The sequence below is a fragment of the Bufo gargarizans genome, chromosome 10 (assembly GCF_014858855.1).
Source record: "Bufo gargarizans isolate SCDJY-AF-19 chromosome 10, ASM1485885v1, whole genome shotgun sequence".
Taxonomy (NCBI): Eukaryota; Metazoa; Chordata; class Amphibia; order Anura; family Bufonidae; genus Bufo; species Bufo gargarizans.
Window position 1 is genome coordinate 127,577,240 of NC_058089.1, and position 19,878 is coordinate 127,597,117.

The window sequence follows — 19,878 nt, forward strand, 5'->3', positions numbered from 1 at the left end:
CAAAGAAAGCTTAATTATATGTTCCCCACGGCCCTCATGCTGGAAAGGCCACTGTCTGACAGATGAAAGACACAGACTTCACAACTCAAGGAGATATCTTCATTCCTCAACACATTTTGGGGACTTCTATAAATCCCCTTCATCAGACAGTAACTGAGCAGTAGGACTTACTTACATAGACAAACATAAGCTCCCCCAAGATCACCAAGCAAGCAGGAGATGACCATTGCATGTAATAATCCACGAGGATCAAACAGATGCCGCAGCAGTATATGTAGTATAAAATCCACAAGAAGGTGGGAAGGGGATTATGCGTTCCTACGTGGAACGCAACAGACTAAGATTGAAAAAAGGTGATATTGGGTTCTAATGATTACAGTGTATTATGTATGGATAACGCCAACGTAGATACCGAACACCGGAATGTAAACCACAGAAACTTTAATGAAAACAAAAACAATTATAAGAAACAATATAAAACATAAAAATAAGCTGTGAAGCAAATTATATACATTTGTGCAACACTAGGCATATACAAGAACATGAACAGCATGTAAGATTGTATGGCAGGACTTGGACAGAAATCCATCTGCGTGGACTTTATTGTGCTTTAGAAGTAGCATAAGAAATCACACGTTAAGACATTAAAAATGAGTCAACAAAAACTGGCTGACAGACCAGGAAGGCAGTGTTAAAATACAGGACCATGGAGTGTATGTAATACTCTAGAACAGAGCCCAGCAGGGCCACTTGCTTGGCTGTTCTTGGAACTCCCACAGAAGCGAATGGCTGGGAGTTGTAGTTTCACAACAAACAGCGTGTCAGAGGTTGCTGACCCCTGCCCTAGAACATGGAGTGTGATGTCGTTTATGACCCCATATACTTCTAGCTTTGATTTTGATCACATACAGCTTGATTGTAACATCTTGTAGCATACCTTCCTTGTCAGTTTGACCACACCAACAATATATACACGTTACAGGAAATCATGTAACAGGGCATACTGTGAATACAGTACAAATGTAATGTGTACAGTATGCAACATATAGTATGTAACATATTTGTGCAGACACCAAGAATGAATGATTGCTAATCGATATGCTGCATATTAAACACATTACTTGTAACAGTTTATGTCGGGTAACCCTACCGTATGCATGTAACAGTATCTGGGGTGTCTAGTGTCCCCATGTAACAATATATGGGAGGTATTTTGTACATTTCCAGGGTTGGCATCCAAAATATACACATATCTTCTGCATCTAGCCACATACTAAATTCTGAACTTACCACTTCATGCCAGTAAGAAATTAACAACATTTCTATAAATGGAATAATTAGTCGATAAAAGGTAATAGAGCTTATGTAATGTCAAATTTACTAACACTAGATGCGGCCTGATAAAGGAATACGTAAAGTGTATGTATATATGGGCGATACTTCCGTTTAATAACATCAAACCTATATAGCAGGAAACCTTGTTCTGTTGCTCATAGCAACCACAGCTCTAAATAAAATCCACATACCATGTCATTCTGCTAAGCAGGTACGTGGGTCAGAATGAACTCGCTGGAGGAGATATATTGAGTTACATTCATTCTGCCCAGAATATTGAGTGACATTTTTCGTGGATTGTTAAATATGCCTAAGGCTATTTTCACATATGCGTTTTTGGTTTCTGATTTTGAGATCCGGCGTGGGATTTCAAAACCATATCCAAATGCACTAGTTTGACTAATACAGCTGGCTGCATCCATTCAGAAGGGATCCAGTTGTATTATATATTGAAAATGAATAAACTGGATCCGGCGCCAATTGACTTACAGTGGTTTATAATACAACCTGATGCATTCTGAACGTATGTAGCCGGTTGTATTATTCAAACGGATGCATTTGGATATGGTTTTGAAATCCCATGCTGAAAGAAAACGGATCCGGCACCATTGACTTACATGGTTTTTGGTGCCAGATCTGCCATGATCAGTTTCCCATGACGCACACGAAGACGCTGCTTGCAGCAGATTTGTGTCCAGCATGGGAACACAAGAAACCAGAACGGAACGCATTTTGGTGCACTCCATTCCGGTTTGTTCAGTTTTGCTCCGGTTTTGAGATCCTCTGTCAGATCTCAAAACCAGAAAGGAAAACGCAGATGCGAAAGTAGCCTAAATCTTTGATGCTGTTTTAGAAAGTGGGTAAGAGAAGTGACAAAATGTGCCACAAAAAACCTTAATTGTGACACAAAGCGCCATAGGGCTTTATACTATCACATAACTATATAAATTATATGTAATCTATCATTTGCCATCATGCACAGTTTGTCTGTAACACCTGTGACGTGAGCAAGGGTAGCTGTAGGGGGCAGAACAGGCACTGGGCAGAGAGCGAGTTCACCGCTGGCACATTTCATTAAAGCACCGTAAGTATGGACTGAACTTAGGGGGAGAGGCACAAGTTTATTCCAGAAAGGTGATGGCGCGGATATGATGGCTGTGGATTCTGCACCATAATCCACGGCAACATAAAGTACACGTGGATACTGTTTTAAGACCCTATCCATAAGCCGTGAGAAAATTCCACAATTCTGGAAATTTTCAGATCCACAACATGGTCACTATGTTAGTGAAAGGGCTGCAAATTTTCATTGAGGATTTCATCCTTTCAAACCCAGCTCCATCCTGGACCCTGAGGAGTCTAAATACAATGACCCGCTGTTAAATTGTCCCATGCAGATGTCACTTCATGCCATGATGGAGAAGCTCGTTAAGCTACAGGTCAATACAATGGACGTTCTCACAACAGGGAAGGAAGAAAATAGGAGTACAGAAAAGCATTATACAAAATGAAACGAGATGTACTGAGTTTCCTCCATAAGGAAGCTTATCAAGTCGACCTAAGCAAGAAGTATAAAGTGCAGAAGTGAAAACCAACGAGGCACACGATGAAGATTAAATTACTAACAGACATGGTACAAAGGATGAACTGCGCTAAGACACAAGAGAGAGACTTGCAGCCAGAATGAATGACATGTAAACTGGTGAGCTGGCAGTAAGACACTACCTGCAAAACCATACATCTCATCACACAAACGCTAAGCTTGCCTTTTTTAATCAATTTTTGCTTTTAAGACCTAAAAAAGGGAATGTCTTAAAGTGTAACTGCCATATAAAATTTTTCAATATACTTTATTTATTGATCTTGGATTTTTTTTATTAGCGAGTTGCCCATCTTCACTGTTTAGCGCAGTACTGAATAGCAAAGACTTGCCTCACTCATTGCCACCCTAAAGCTGGCTATAAGTATAATATATATATATATATATATATATATATACACAGCCATGTCTAACATTGGTACACTGTCAGCACAGCAGTGAGTGCCGACAGCATCTGTGAGATCTGTACGCCCGGCGCGCTCACTATCTAGCCGCAGGGAGATGCAGGAAATTACTTCTGGTGGCTATATAGTTAGCGAGCGCACTGGGCGTACAGATCCCACAGATGCTGTCGGCACTCACTGCTGACAGTGTACCAATGTTAGACAGGGCTGTAAATATATGCAGCCGAGCTAGTGAAGGTGAGCAGCTCACTGCCAAAAGACAGTCATTTTTTTATTAAGAAATCCCAAATCAATAAAGCATATTGAAAAAATGTTTATCAGCTGGCCTATAAATAAAATAAAATGTCAGTTCCACATTAAATGCTGAATGTATGTAACATCTGCAAAGTGTGCCCTGATGGTCACTCAATGTAACAGATGGGGTCATTGTTTCATCACCAGCATGCCCAATAAGCAGATGTTAGGAGAACAGTAGTAGTATGCACTAGAATACAATACAGCGTCACAATCCACTAGCTAGAGTTGCATGTGAATATTAAGAGTGTAGGAAGAGCCTCTTTTTGATGACTTTAGGGAAGAATATTCAGGGTTTTCCTGCAGGACTGAAAACTCCAACAGGAAAGTATTTGACGTGAGTAGGCCACTGAGATGCCACCTGGAAAAACTTCACATCACTGAAGAGCCGTCCATCAACTGTGACTGAAAGACAAAAAGGAATAAAAGAAAATAAAGTGCAATATAATGATGTAAAGCAAGGGCTAGCTGACAAATGTTACAGGGAGCTGTAAGGCTGGGAGCAATTCATGAAAAAAAAACTATATGCGTATGTGAATATGTGCCTGTAACAAGGAATGGCAAATGGCCAATAAAGGTCACATGTATTTTAGACCCATTCACTATTGCTTAAATGCAACCCCAAAAAAATTAGGCAACTTTGAAAATTGTCTTGATTAAAAGTATCCTACGAGACACTTTCTACAGACGAGAGACTAGTAAGTGTTACTGCTGACTTCTTACTAAAGGCGGTTTCTTTCTACTCTAACAACGGTAAAACACATAGGCCTGCACAGGCACTGTGGACACAAAACGGAAGGCGTAAACATAATACTTGGTTCATAATTTTGCTAACCTAGTCTGCCTATGTGCTGCTGCTAATCTATGCTGATAGGGTCGGGCTATGGACAGAATTAGGCTACTTTCACACTGGCGTTTCTGGGTCCGCTTGTGAGATCTGTTTCAGGGCTCTCACAAGCGGCCCAAAATGGATCAGTTCAGCCCCAATGCATTCTGAATGGATAAGGATCTGTTGTATCAGAATGCATCAGTTTGCCTCCATTCAGTCTCAATTCCGCTCTGGAGGCGGACACCAAAACGCTGCTTGCAGCGTTTTGATGTCCGCCTGATGATGCAGAGCCAAATGGATCTGTCCTGACTTACAATGTAAGTCAATGGGGACGGATCAGTTTTCACTGACACAATATGGTGCAATTGAAAACGGATCCATTATAATAATATTTTTTATTTAATTTTGTTCATGGTAATGCAAACTGATCCGTTCTGAACGGATACAAGCGTTTGCATTATCAGTGCGGATCAGTCTGTGCAGATACAAGACGGATCCGCACCTAAACGCAGGTGTGAAAGTAGCCTTAGTCTCCTTCGCCCCATGGCAACTGACAATACAGTCCCTTCTTTCTTACTTGCCCTGTAGAAGGTGTCTTCTCAGCTATACTGCTCATGTTCTGGTCCTCCACTGACGAGCAGGGCAGAAAGCTAATTTTTATTGATTGCTCTGCAGTGAATAGAGGATCACTATTTAGAGACCTGGATAAGGGGAAAATGGCATGGTGTCCACCAGCACTCAGGTCTGTGGGTGGACATGCACACTGCTACAATATATGCATCAAACACCAGGTGGCCTCATACTAGGCAAGTAAATGCCATGGCTGTTCACTGGGTCATTTATTAATCTTTGGTAAACGGCAAACAGTTTATTTTGTATGATGTATACTATTAAAATGATATTTAATGGTGGGAGATTACCACTTGTAGTTTTTTTGTGTTTTACACAGAACATTTCCAACCCACTTATGTACTCAAATGAAGGATCTGGGGGATGGTGGGGGTCTTACTAATAAGGGGGTAGTTAGTGTAGATAGAGAGTGGACAGTGGGGATTTAGTGGGGGCTGGGGTTAGTGAGGAAAGTGGGGAGAAGACTGGCCAGAACTATACACCGATGAAAAATAGAACTGCTGGTAACAAGAACCTGTTACATACAAACATCAACCAAGGTAACCAAAAAATCCTGGATATTCACTTTACAGGTAATAGTAATTTAAAATGTATTTTCACAAATGCCAAAAGTCTAGCAAGCAAAATGGGGGAGCTGGAGGCTACGGTACTAGAAGAACACATAGATGTAGTTGGTGTGGCTGAGACATGGTTGGATTCTTCACATGAATGGGCTATAAATATTGAGGGTTTTACACTATTTAGGAAAGACCGGGTCAATAGAAAAGGTGGTGGCGTGTGCCTGTATGTGAGGAGTGATCTGAAGACAAGTGTGAAAGAGGCAATTGTGGGTGCAGATGGTGAGGATGTAAAAACCTTATGGGTGGAATTTCAAAGAGATATACACACTGAAAAAATAATAAAATAATACTTGGTGTAATCTATCGACCCCCTAACATCACAGAGAAGATCGGAACGCAGCTGTATAACTAAATAGTGCAGGCTGCACAGGCTGGCACAGTGGTCATAAAGGGAGATTTTAACTTCCCAGACATTGATTGGGGTCATGGTTCTGCCTCAACCACAAACGGGAGAAGATTCCTCAACTTGCTTCAGGACAACTTTATGGGCCTTTTTTTTAGAAGCTCCCACTAGGGGCAATGCTCTGTTCAATCTGGTAATTTTGTAATGATGCAGAGCATGTTGGAAATGTTACTGTTCGAGAAACACTAGGTAATAGTGACCACAATATAATTATATTCCCCCTAAACTATAAAAAGCTAACTGCCAGGCAGAGCAAAGACAGTGAATTTCAAAAAGGCTAATTTCCCTGGGTTGAGGGCAGCATTTCAAGGCATAGACTGGGAGCAGCTACTGTCACATAATAATACAGAGAATAAATGGGAGAGCTTCAAATCCACATTGAGTAATTGCACTACAAAATTTATCCCTTTAGGTAAAAAGTCGATAAAAGGACAGAGAAGAGCGACTAAAATGATAAGGGGCATGGAGGGTCTCAGTTCTGAAAAAAGATTAAAAGAATTTAATTTATTTAGTCTTGAGAAGAGACGTCTAAGGGGGGACATGATTAACCTATACAAATATATAAATGGGCCATACCAAAAATACGGTGAAAAACTGTTCCATGCAAAATGCCCTCAAAAGACAAGGAGGCACTGCCTCTGACTGGAGAAGAAAAAGTTCAGTCTCCAGAAGCGTCAAAGCTTCTTTACTGTAAGAACTGTAAATCTTTGGAACGGACTTCCTTAGGGGGTGGTCACAGAAGGAACAGTGGATAGTTTAAAAAAAGGGTTTAGATGAATTCTTAAAAGTAAACAACATTAATGCTTATAAAAATGTCTAGAAATCTTAGTTTCATTTCCTTCTGGGATTCGTGTCCCCACCTATCCCTTGGTTGAACTTCATTGACTTATGTCTTTTTTCAACCGTATGTAATTCTTTAAGATTTTATTCATTATTATAAGAAAAAGCTATTTTGTCTAACTCCTTCCCGATCAGTGCTGTCCTACTACGTCATTGAGCACAGGTACTTAACACTCAGGGCTGTAATGGTACGTCATGGCGATGGCACAGGTTATAGTACAGTTGGCACTCAGCTCTCACAGCTAGGACAGGAGAAAATTCTGATCCTGGTAGGTCTACCCATCAGATGCCATGTTCAATAGCGACTAGGGTGTGTAAGTGGCTAGACAGAGGTAAGAAGCTCCCTGTGTCCTCCTATCAGGACCAACTGCAGGGTGCCGAGTAGTTGTCATGGTAAGAAGGGCCTTCTAAAAGGACCTAAAGCCTGCCATATCCCAGCCGCTAACTGCATCCTGACTGCTTGTCAGAATCATTACAGTTATATAACTGTGTATATGTGCCATTATCCCATTATTAACCAGAACAGTAAATGCTGTAAAAATGCCAGAATTGCAAAAAAAAAAAAAAAAAAAAAAAAGGTTGCATGTATCCCACATGATATAGTAACAGTAAACACTACAGATTGCCATGCAAAAAACAGGCCTCACTCGGCTCCATTGGTAGAAAAATAAAAAGTTATGGGTCAGAATATGGCACAAAACAATATTTTTCTAAAAAGCAGCTTTTTAATTTTTAGTAATAAACCATAACAAAATATCTACAACTGAAACCCTGGAAACATTAGCATAATTGCATTGGTTTTTCAGTCGTCATCAAAATATGGCGGACGGGTGTGGCAAGCACATCTTTCTTCCTCTTCCTTCAGTTCTGAAAAGTCTACTGAAGAAGAGGTGGCATGGACGGACACTACAGGGCAGTGGGTGTACTGGAGTCCCGCTCCATACTGCATAGACCAAGCTAGCTACAAGTCTGTAGATGACAAGTGAGAGACTCTGTGCTTAGAGACAGTCTCAGACAGCTAATTTATTGCAAAGTCGCTTCCTCCAGTATAGTCCAGTGACTGTCACACAGCATGTAAGACTGGCAGATAATATCACCGGCTGTCTAGGTATTGAGATACACACATACACGCAGTTAACAGGACTGGAAGGAATGGAGGGCTATCCCACAGATAGACTTCAGGATGCCATTGCTGACAAGCCATTTGCCAGTACAGCAACAGAGAAGCCGTCCAGCACACTGACTGAGCTGCCCCATACTGTACAAGCTCAGCCTCACAGCCTGCTGCTGATCAACACTTTAAATGACCCATACAATATTACACTATCGAGAAAGCAATGTCAGCATCACATGTTGGGCTTCCGATCAATGTCCCTACCACTGGGGCGAAAACAATAGACAAAAGAATTGGAACAAGTGAGATTCTCCCACCTAGCACAGGATGTCCAGACCCTACTGCAAGTCTGCATTGTTCCCAAATCCCACAACTTCAGCACTTTAGTTCATAACTACATAACAGTAAGACTGTTCCATTTACTGCTGCATATACCTGCATTTTCAATAAGATTGCAGGCTGACGTGATATACCCCCCACACAGGACACTTGTGACATGTTTTTTTTGGTGTGTGCGCATTTTTTTGCTTCATGTCTGATGTTTATCTGATTATTGGATTATTAAAATTTAAGTTTTAAAACAGTTTTTCAAAATCTTTTGATTGGGGTCCAACATTTGGGACCACCGCTGATCAGCTGTTTGAAAAGGCACCAATGCTTACAGGAGAGTAGCGGCCTTCTTCCTGCTCATCAAGCACAGCTCCGTCCACTTAACAGCTGTGCTCAGTATTGCACCTCAGCCTCATTCACTACTATGGGGCTGAGCTGCGCCTAGGCCATATCACCAATAAACGTAACATCACATGGTCTATGGAAAGCTGTCAGAAGGAAGTGTGCCAATGCCTTGTCAAACAGCTGATCACTAGGCGTCCTGGATGTTGGACCCCCACGATTAATAAAAAGATCATGGAAAACCCCTTTAATGGCTTACTAATACTACCTTTCGATTTATTTTCAGGTTTAGTTGGGTATTTGGCAGAAATTGATACTACTTTACCCCTCCATAGTTTGCAGTACCAATTGGATAATAGCACTAAATTACCTCGTAGCATGGTCTGTTGCTGTCGGGCGGAACAAATAAGTCTTGTTATTCCCTCTATTATTTGACTTTTGGCATCAGTTTCTCTTTCCTTTGGTTTCTTACTAAGGAAGATTGTTGGCACTAAAATAAAAAAGAACAATGTAAAAATACACAACAATTTACCTATATCAAACCTCCAAACACCTTTTAGAGCATATAAATAATGTGCATTAACAAGTGCAGAAAACGAATGCACTTACCAAATCTAACAGCTAATCCAAATGACATTGGATCTGTGTCCCCTTCTTACAGAGATGGCTAACATATTTCCCAGATGAATAATATACTGTAGATCCAGTCTATTCATGTCATACAGTCTTGGTTTTACCAGGTGCAAGCATACAATGCCAAGCTAATAAACGTACAGAGTAACACAGGTTCCTAGTGTTTGTCTGAATACAGTAAGTGTAACTTACCCTTCTTGTTTCGTGACTCAGTAGTTACCACACTTAGACTCATACTACCAGGTGGTGTATCTGGTCCTGGCAAACGTGAAACAACCACAGAACGGAAGATACTGCGCAGAGTATTCTTCCCTCCTCCTTCTCTCTCTTTTCTCCGGTCACAAGTTAGCCAATAATCAACTTGTAATCCTAAAGCATCTGCCATGGTCCTACATAAAGAGGAAGAGTAAGTTTAGGCTCTCTATATGGCTGAATGTACCTCAAATTGTAAAACTCCAAACAAAATGGTATATGAAAGTAGTTAAACGACACCTAATCTAACACAATAAGAAAAATCTAAAACCACAAATAAAAAATAGATAAGCATGTTAAAAATTTTTTTTTGTGAAACTCACCTGTAAAATCTTTTTCTCGTCTTTTCCATTGGGGGACACAGACCATGGGGTATAGCTTAGGCTACCACTAGGAGGAGACACTATGCAAATAAGAAAAAACAGCTCCTCCTCCACTGGCTATACCCCCATGCTCCAACAGGAGGACCTCAGTGCGTGCAAAAGCAGTAGGAGAAGGAGACCAAAAACCAAATATTAATAAAGAAAACGGAACCAAGGAATACCGCCATCAGGCCGTTAACCATTAGGTCCCAATGGATAGAACCAACCCCTCCTGTAACAGACAAGAATGGGTGGGAGCTGTGTCCCCCAATGGAAAAGACGAGAAAAAGATTTTACAGGTGAGTTTCACAAAAAAAATCTCTTTTTCTCGCCAATTCCATTGGGGGACACAGACCATGGGACGTCCTAAAGCAGTCCATGGGGTGGGAGACCGACACCTCCAGAGTGAAACGTCCAACAGTTAAACAGGAACCACAGCCTGCAATACCTTGCGCCCTAGGGCAGCATCAGCCGACGCCAGAGAGTGCAGCTGGTAGAACTTGGTAAAGGTATGTAAGGACGACCAGGTGGCCGCCTTACAAAGTTGTGATGTAGAGGCTCGATTGCGCCTACCGACCTGGTGGATGGCTCGGTAACCCACGCTGGAGGAACCCTACCCCGGGACCGATAGGCCATGGCAATAGTCGACCGAATCCACCGAGCCACAGTGACCTTGGAGGCCGCCAGACCCTTACGAGGCCCCTCGGGAACCACAAAAAGGGAGTCCGAGCGGCGAAATGGGGCAGTAAACGACAGGTACACCCACAAAGCACGGACAACATCCAGAGAATGGAGAGCGCGCTCCTTGGGGTTCGCCGGAGCGGGGCAAGAAGAGGGCAGGATTATGTCCTCATTAAGGTGGAAGGCGGAGACCACCTTGGGCAAAAAAGAAGGGACTGGGCGCAGTACCACCTTATCCTTGTGGAAGACCAAAAAGGGCTCCTTGGAGGAAAGGGCGGCCAGCTCAGATACCCTCCTGATAGAGGTGATGGCCACCAAAAAGACCACCTTCCAGGTGAGAAGACTCAGGGAAATGTCCCTTAGGGGCTCAAAAGGAGCCGTCTGGAGAGAAGACAGAACCAGGTTCAGATCCCAGGGGGGCAGGGGAGGGACATACAGAGGGACCGAATGCGCCACCCCCTGTAGGAAGGTCCTCACCGGACCGAGCAGAGCCAGAGACCGCTGAAAGAAAAATGGCCAGAGCAGAGACCTGACCCTTCAGAGAGCTCAGGGACATTCCCATCTCAAGACCCGACTGGAGAAAGGAGAGGACAACCGGAAAGGAGAAACGAAGGGGAAAAACACATAACTTCTCGAAAAAGGCAAGAAAGGCCTTCCAGGTACGATTGTATATCTGGGAGGAAGCTGGTTTCCTGGCTCTTATCGTGGTCTTCACGACAAAGTCTGAGAAGCCCCTCTTCTTCAAGATGGAGGTCTCAACAGCCACGCCGTTAAACAAAGCGGCTGTAAATTCTGGTGGAAGAGCGGTCCTTGAGACAGCAGGTCCTCCCTGAAAGGAAGAGGCCACGGAACGTCTGCCAGTATCAGAGTGACCTCCGAGAACCAGGGGCGGCGAGGCCAATCGGGGGCGATGAATATGGTCGGGATCCCTTCCGCCGCGACCCTGCGAAGAACCTTTGGGAGTAGAGGCAGTGGTGGGAAGACATAGAGGAGCGCAAAGTCTTGCCACGGAGACACCAGAGCGTCCACCCCGTACACCTCCGGATGCCAAGCTTGGGCCAGGAACGTGGGAACCTTGTTGTTGAGCCTGGACGCCATCAGGTCCACGTCCGGGCGGCCCCAACGACGACAGACGTCCTTGAATACGTCCGGATGCAGAGACCACTCTCCCGGATCCACCCTGTTGCGGCTGGGAAAGTCTGCCGTCCAGTTTTCGACCCCTGGGATGTACACTGCAAACAATATTGGAACATGAGTTTCCGCCCACTGGAGGATCCTTTTCACCTTTTGCATCACTGTCCGGCTGCGGGTTCCGCCCTGATGATTGATGTAGGCCACAGCTGTGGCATTGTCCGACTGGACCCGCTAGGAGGGGGGTCCAATGAGACAGAGAGGAAAATTGCTCTGAGCTCCAGTATGTTGATCGGAAGGTGGGCTTCCACCTCTGACTACACCCCCTGAACCGTCCGAGCCCGGAGAACGCCACCCCAACCCAGGAGACTAGCATCGTGTTGACGACTATCCAGGGGATTGGGAGGAAGGATCTCCCTGAAGCCAGATTCTGAGGGGACAGCCACCACGGGAGTTCCATGCGAACCCGAGGAGGTAGGCGGATCTGAGAGTCCAGACCCCTCGATGTCCTGTCCCAAAAGGACAGGATCGCCTGTTGCAGAGGCCGAGTGTGAAACTGGGCAAAGGGGACAGCCTCGAAGGAGGCCACCATAAGCACCAGAACCTGCAAGCACTCCCTGATGGAGATACATGGGGAATGCAGCAGGCGAGACACCGACTCCCGTATCCGTGAGAACTTGTAATCCGGAAGGAATACCCGGGCTGCGGTGGTGTCCAGAATCATCCCCAGGAAGGTCACCCTCTGGGAAGGTTGGAGAGAGGACTTCGGGAAGTTGATCAGCCAGCCGAACTGTTGCAGAGTCTGAACAGTGATCCTGACGCTGTCTTCGGCCTGGAGACGAGAGGGAGCCTTTATCAGTATGTCGTCCAGGTAGGGCAAGAGAGATATGTCCCTGGTGCGAAGAAGCGCCATTAGCGGCACCAAGATCTTTGTGAATACCCGCCGGGCTGTCGCCAGCCCAAAGGGAAGGGCGACGAACTGATAATGGCGGCCGCCAATGACAAAGCGCAGGAATCTGTGGTGAGATTCTGTGACAGGGACATGCAGATAGGCGTCCCGGATGTCCACTGATGCGAGGAACTCCCCTGGAAGAAGAGAAGCAATAACTGAGCGGAGGGATTCCATCCGGAACATCTGCACCCGCAGGGACTTGTTTAAGAGCTTCAGGTCTAGGACCGGACGCACTGATCCCTCCTTCTTTGGCACTACAAAGAGATTTGAGTAGAACCCTTCCTCCAGAAGGAACTGGGGCAACTACTCCCCGGACCAGAAGGGAAGAGACTGCTTGTAAAAGGGCCGAGAATCGGGCCGGATTCCCCGGAACCCGAGAAGGGAAGAAACATTCCAGAGGTCTGGAAGCAAATTCTATCTTGCAACCGGAAGTTACAATTTCCAGGGCCCAGGCGTCTTGAACGTGAGCTCTCCAGACCTGCTGAAAGGAGAGCAGACGGCCCCCCACCACAAGTGGTGGGGGCGCCCCTTCAGGCGGAGGACTGCTTGGGAGCCGCGGGGCGGACAGAACTCCCCTGGAATTGTGCCCGCAGGCGCCAGGAAGGTTGAGGCTTAAAGGAAGGCTTCTTGCAGGAGTCCTGAGAGCCGCCAGAGGAGGGGGCTGTCACAGACCTGGAGGAGGAGAAGCGCTGAAAGGACTGGTTTCTAGAGCCAAAGGGGCGAGCTCTGAAGGCGCGCTTGGATCTAGATTGGGGCAGGTGTGTGCTCTTGCCCCTGTAGCATCAGAGATAACCTCGTCCAGCTTAGCACCGAAGAGCCTGGAGCCCGCAAAGGGGAGGTTAGTGAGGGGGAGCGCTAGGAAGAAGCGTCTGCGTCCCAGACCTTCAACCAGACCTCCCTGCGCTGCGTGACCGAGAGGGCCGAAACCCGCGCAAAGAGAGTGCTGACGTCTAATGAGGCCTCACAGAGGAATGTTGTCGCTTGGGACATCTGGAGGACGAAGTTCAGGGTGTCCGCAGAGGCATCCTGCTCCGCGAGGTCCTGATGATGGCGCTGCAACCACACTGAAAGCTCCCTGGCTACCCAGACCGAGGCGAACGCGGGGCGCAGATCTGTGCCAGCCAGAGTAAAGATGGCTTTGGAAAGAGTCCAAACGCCTGTCAAAGGAGTCCTGTAGGGAGGACCCATCCAGGACTGGTATTGCCGTATCCTTAGCCAATCTGGCCACCGGCGGGTCGACCTTAGGAGAAGACCACTGCTGCACATTATCTGCCGGCAAAGGATACAGAGTATCCATGCGCCTTGTGGCAGAAAAACGGTGATTAGGGCGCTCCCAAGCCTTTGAAAGGACTTTGGCAGTGGAAAAGGGGGAATTCCTGGCTACTAGCAGAAGGAGGTTCCCCCTGGGTTCCGGCTCCATGTCCTCGTCCGAGCCGGACCTTTCCCCTTCAGACCTGTAGTCCCGGCGAGGGGGAGAAGCAGAGTCATCCGAGGAGGGATGCTGCTGCGTACGCTGCCTCTTAACGGTCAAGCATCCTCTGTGGGGGGCATCGGGAGGTGGAGCGGTGCTAACCACAGGCAGTGGATCCGTGGCCACCATGCGTTCCATAAAGGCCTTGGCCGCGCGCGAGACTTGGGCCGAGTCCACGGCCGCCCTAGCTATGGCAGAGGCCCAGGAGGGCTTCGCGGGCTCCGAAGGGGCAGAGGAGGGACTGGGCTGGTTTGGTGGAGGGGGAGGTGGATGATCCTGTCCCGAGGCAAGGCAAGAGTCACAGGAGCCTGTAACCGATAGTGGCAAGCAGCAGACCTTACAGGATCCCGGTGGGACCTGAGGTGTCGCTTTAGATTTTTGGGGGGCCCCAGGTCTTGGCATGACGGCGGCAATCCCAGAGTCAGGGTATCCTACAGTTTTGCGGAACACTATCTGTCCTACCGTGACCTGTGAGGAGCTGGAGTATCAGCCAAGCGTGGAGAAGCGCTGAGGCAAAGCGGAAGCGCCTGAGCTGACGCGATAGACTCCGCCCCCCAGTCACGTCACAGATCGCGCAAAAAAATAAATAAATTTATGCGCGCGGGAAGACATGGAAAAAAAAAAAAAGGCAGACCCGGACTCCGAAAAGGGCACCCGCCGTGCAGGGGTTAAGGAGCCCTCCGAACAAAACAGAAAAGGCGCAGTAGCATGGCGCTGCGAATGGCCACTGCCCCAAGAAGGAATCCCTCTTCCCTCTCACCCAGCAGGCCCTCCCAGTTCCACAGGTAAGCCCTAAAGAGCCGTGTCACAGTGTGAGCACAGGGGGGGGGGGGGGGGGGGGGGGGAAGGAGGAGTTTGCCGGAGAGCCGTTGTCACTTATCCGAGTCCTGCAGTCTTCACCCTCTGTTCCGGACCAGCAGGGGGTCACCTCTTCAGTCATCTGGCACAAGGAGTGGCAGTGCACTGGATAGAGGGCAAGACTAGGTGACCCTGGATCTGGTAGGCCACCGGAGCTGCAGGTCAAGCCCGGTTCCACTTATCTTCTGGGGGGAAAGGGAGGTAGCCTGGGACGGTCATTCGACCCCGGCGCTCGCTCCGCTGAGAGACCAGGGACGCACCATGCGACCCTGGGTCCTCCGTTTAGAAAAAAACAAACAGGAGAAGAAAAAGCTACAGGGACAACCCTGCAGGAGCAGAAGTATCACCTCCTTATCCGACACTAAGCTAAAACTGAGGTCCACTGTTGGAGCATGGGGGTATAGCCAGTGGAGGAGGAGCTGTTTTTTTCTTATTTGCATAGCGTCTCCTCCTAGTGGTAGCCTAAGCTATACCCCATGGTCTGTGTCCCCCAATGGAATGGGCGAGAAAAATGGGCTTAATGTACCGTGAAACCTCTGAGATGAGGGGTCATCCTATCCAAAAGGTGGTCTTTTGGAGTGGATTCACTGTACATTTTTGCACATTGTATTTAAGTATGTACAGGTGGAGAGTAAAAAATATTTCCTCTAACCCTGTGTTTCCTTGGAGACTGGCACTTAAAGACGGAGATGATGGAGGTGTTGCTGAACCATCACGGAGGACTCCGACTGATGAAGGTGGAGACGTAGAAGGGAGACCGACACTGAGAGAAACAGAATCCTCTGCATCTGTGGGAAAACAAAATGCAACCAGTTAGCAAAGCTGAGAAGCATCATGTATACATAGACAGAGAAGGGGTATATCTGTTAGGATTGAAGGGTTGGTACAGATTAGGGAACTCTTCTCCCTCACATACCAGTATTTGGGGGGGATGTCTCCACCAGTCCGACTTTCACCACCTGCAGGAGGACACGAGGGCCAATGAGAGGAGGAAGGATACCCCAGAGGATAGAAGCACAGGGAGGCACAAGGAGAAAAGGAAAATGTCTCAGTATGTGAAAATATTAAATGGTAAGGGAGACATGTATGGGAAGAAGAGGTATTAAAGAGCTTTCCCCATCTCTCCGTTTCCATAGCGGATAGGACTTTGTGGCGGCCCCAGATGGCTTGGCTTATGAAAACTGCCAAGTAGGAAGGCGCTCTGCGTTTCTGTAGCTCCCACTGCAGCGATAGGAAGTTATGCAAATAGAGCAGCAGAAAAAGCTATGCTGCTTCTATAAGTCATGAGTTACAGGAGCAGCACAGCTTGCATTAACTCTAGGCAGTTTTCTTTAAAGGGCTTTGCCACTTTCTGGTTATTGTTGACCAATGTGTTTGTGAGATGATTATATGGCACTTACTAATATAGTCCTTGTTGAAATTCTGCACCACTTCCTTTTTTTTTTTTTAAAGGTATGCCCCTTGTTTACAAAATGTTTTGTGCTGTCCACACAGAGGTCCTGTCCATAAGATGGAAGCTGATGGAGGGTCATGTGACCAGGCAAATCACCATCATGTGATGTCTCCTCCATTCAAATACACTGTACCGGCACGAAACATCTAACAGAACAAGTGCAGATGGCAGGTGCAGTGTGTTTGAAAGGAGGAGACATCACATTGAGGTGATTTGGTTGGTCATGGTACTCCTATACACTTGTATTGGAACAACCCGTCCCTATAAAGTAAATGGGATGGCTTGTAATTACTCTGATCACTGCTGCGATGTCGACGGCAAGCAGGTAAACAATGAAGGGAAGGTTGCACTGGCCAGTGTGTGGCTTCTCTCTAACCAGCTGATCGGCGGGGTGCCAGGTGTAGGACCCCCACCCATCTGACATTGATGACCTGTCCTGGGGCCACTGCGTAGTCTCATGTCACCATAGAAACGGTGAGATGGGATAACTCATTTAATTCAAATGAAGATTCACAAAATGCAGTTTAAATAAAAGGGACTGATTGTGGGTTATTCTAGTTTTGATAAAAAAAAGTAACTAAACCTTTATTATTAAATATAAATAATAATAATAAATATTATTATTATTAAAGCACCATTAATTCCATAGTGCTGTACATATGATAAGGGGTGCACATACATAATACAGACAATTTCACTAATCATAAACAAGATCAGTTACAAACTGGTACAGAAGGAGAGAGGGCCCTGCCCGTGAGGGCTTACAATCTACATGGTATGGGAGAAGGACACAGTAGGTGCGGGTTAATCTAAATTAATATGTTGTCCCTAATGGCCTAATAAAACTATCTGTAATATACTTTATTAATGAATTTTCTATCTTTACTACGCTTTCTCTACATAAAGCGCATCATTCCCTGGTGAGCTTAAAACTCTGTTCTCTGTACACCGCTGAGCTGTCAGCGGTGGATGGAGTATATTTTATGAATGGGCAGCAGCAGCGCTGTGAGTACAAGCAGGAGCGCACATTGCTGCTCCTGCCCGTGCTCCCTGGACTATTACTAACTATTGGCATAGCGCATTGGTACCCTGTACCCATGTACTATGCCAGAAATAGCAGAGCGGAGTGGGCTCCTGATTCTGCCTGCTCCGCTAAACTAAGAGAACTGTATGTCAGTTTTAAGCGCACAGGGAATGGTGCCCTTTATGTAGGGACAAGTGTAGTAAAAATAGAAAATTCATTAAGTATGTTATGTTAGTTTTATTAGGGCATTAGGGAGAACATATTAAAAGTTTAGATAAAGGTTTAGTTACTCTTTAATTTCTCTACAGAATACTTTTCTAATATGCATGTAGTTACAATTCTGCTCCCGTATCGTTCTCAGAAGTGATAAAGAATTTCTACCTACAGCAGCATCTCATGATGTCTGTCACTGTCAGAAACATTTATAGCACTGTTCTGCCTCCTCCGTGCTTTTTTTTAGTTAACTTTATGAACAATATGACATCGCCTACAGACAGGCAACCTACGGAATTATCCGATGGATGTGCCCTGGGTGTTCACCTAGTTCATGTATGTCATAACCCTGTTGTTAACTGATGCATAGGGTGACGTGACTGATCCATGTGTAAAGCCCCATATTAAGAAAAAACATTTATAGAAAATATATATACACAGTACAGACCAAAAGTTTGGACACACCTTCTCATTCAAAGAGTTTTCTTTATTTTCATGACTATGAAAATTGTATATTCACACTGAAGGCATCAAAACTATGAATTAACACATGTGGAATTATATACATAACAAAAAAGTGTGAAACAACTGAAAATATGTCATATTCTAGGTTCTTCAAAGTAGCCACCTTTGCTTTGATTACTGCTTTGCACACTCTTGGCATTCTCTTGATGAGCTTCAAGAGGTAGTCACCTGAAATGGTTTTCACTTCACAGGTGTGCCCTGTCAGGTTTAATAAGTGAGATTTCTTGCCTTATAAATGGGGTTGGGACCATCAGTTGCGTTGAGGAGAAGTCATTTGGATACACAGCTGATAGTCCTACTGAATAGACTGTTAGAATTTGTATTATGGCAAGAAAAAAGCAGCTAAGTAAAGAAAAACGAGTGGCCATCATTACTTTAAGAAATGAAGGTCAGTCAGTCTGAAAAATTGGGAAAACTTTGAAAGTGTCCCCAAGTGCAGTCACAAAAACCATCAAGCGCTACAAAGAAACTGGCTCACATGCGGACCGCACCAAGAAAGGAACACCAGGAGTCACCTCTGCTGCGGAGGATAAGTTCATCCGAGTCACCAGCCTCAGAAACTGCAGGTTAACAGCAGCTCAGATTAGAGACCAGGTCAATGCCACACAGAGTTCTAGCAGCAGACACATCTCTAGAACAACTGTTAAGAGGAGACTGTGTGAATCAGGCCTTCATGGTAGAATATCTGCTAGGAAACCACTGCTAAGGACAGGCAACAAGCAGAAGAGACTTGTTTGGGCTAAAGAACACAATGAATGGACATTAGACCAGTGGAAATCTGTGCTTTGGTCTGATGAGTCCAAATTTGAGATCTTTGGTTCCAACCACCGTGTCTTTGTGCGACGCAGAAAAGGTGAATGGATGGACTCCACATGCCTGTTTCCCACCGTGAAGCATGGAGGAGGAGGAGATGTGATGGGGTGGGGGGTGCTTTGCTGGTGACACTGTTGGGGATTTATTCAAAACTGAAGGCATACTGAACCAGCATGGCTACCACAGCATCTTGCAGCGGCATGCTATTCCATCCAGTTTGTGTTTAGTTGGTCCATCATTTATTTTTCAACAGGACAATGACCCCAAACACACCTCCAGGCTGTGTAAGCGCTATTTGACCATGAAGGAGAGTGATGGGGTGCTGCGCCAGATGACCTGGCCTCCACAGTCACCAGACCTGAACCCAATCGAGATGGTTTGGGGTGAGCTGGACCACAGAGTGAAGGCAAAAGGGCCAACAAGTGCTAAGCATCTCTGGGAACTCCTTCAAGACTGTTGGAAGACCATTTCAGGTGACTACCTCTTGAAGCTCATCAAGGGAATGCCAAGAGTGTGCAAAGCAGTAATCAACTCAAAAGGTGGCTACTTTTAAGGACCTAGAATATGACATATTCTCAGTTGTTTCACACTTTTTTGTTATGTATATAATTCCATGTGTTAATTCATAGTTTTGATGCCTTCAGTGTGAATCTACAATTTTCATAGTCATGAAAATAAAGAAAACTCTTTGAATGAGAAGGTGTGTCCAAACTTGGGTACTGTGTGTATATATATATAGATATATATATCTATATATCATGAGCAAAGT

The 19,878-nt window shown here is 45.6% G+C and overlaps 1 protein-coding gene across 2 annotated transcripts in view; it reads right to left on the minus strand.

The window, feature by feature from the left end:
- Window positions 1–430: 430 nt before the first annotated feature.
- Window positions 431–19,878, minus strand: part of PACS1 (phosphofurin acidic cluster sorting protein 1) — a 91,656-nt gene continuing 72,208 nt past the window's right edge. For both annotated transcript variants that reach the window (XM_044271074.1, XM_044271073.1), the window contains exons 20-24: window positions 15,998–16,040; window positions 15,734–15,869; window positions 9,567–9,763; window positions 9,112–9,231; window positions 431–4,038 (exon numbers count right to left, since the gene is read on the minus strand). In XM_044271074.1, coding sequence (XP_044127009.1) covers window positions 3,923–4,038; window positions 9,112–9,231; window positions 9,567–9,763; window positions 15,734–15,869; window positions 15,998–16,040 — 612 coding nt within the window. In that variant the 3' untranslated portion in view covers window positions 431–3,922. The remainder of the gene's footprint in view (window positions 4,039–9,111; window positions 9,232–9,566; window positions 9,764–15,733; window positions 15,870–15,997; window positions 16,041–19,878) is intronic.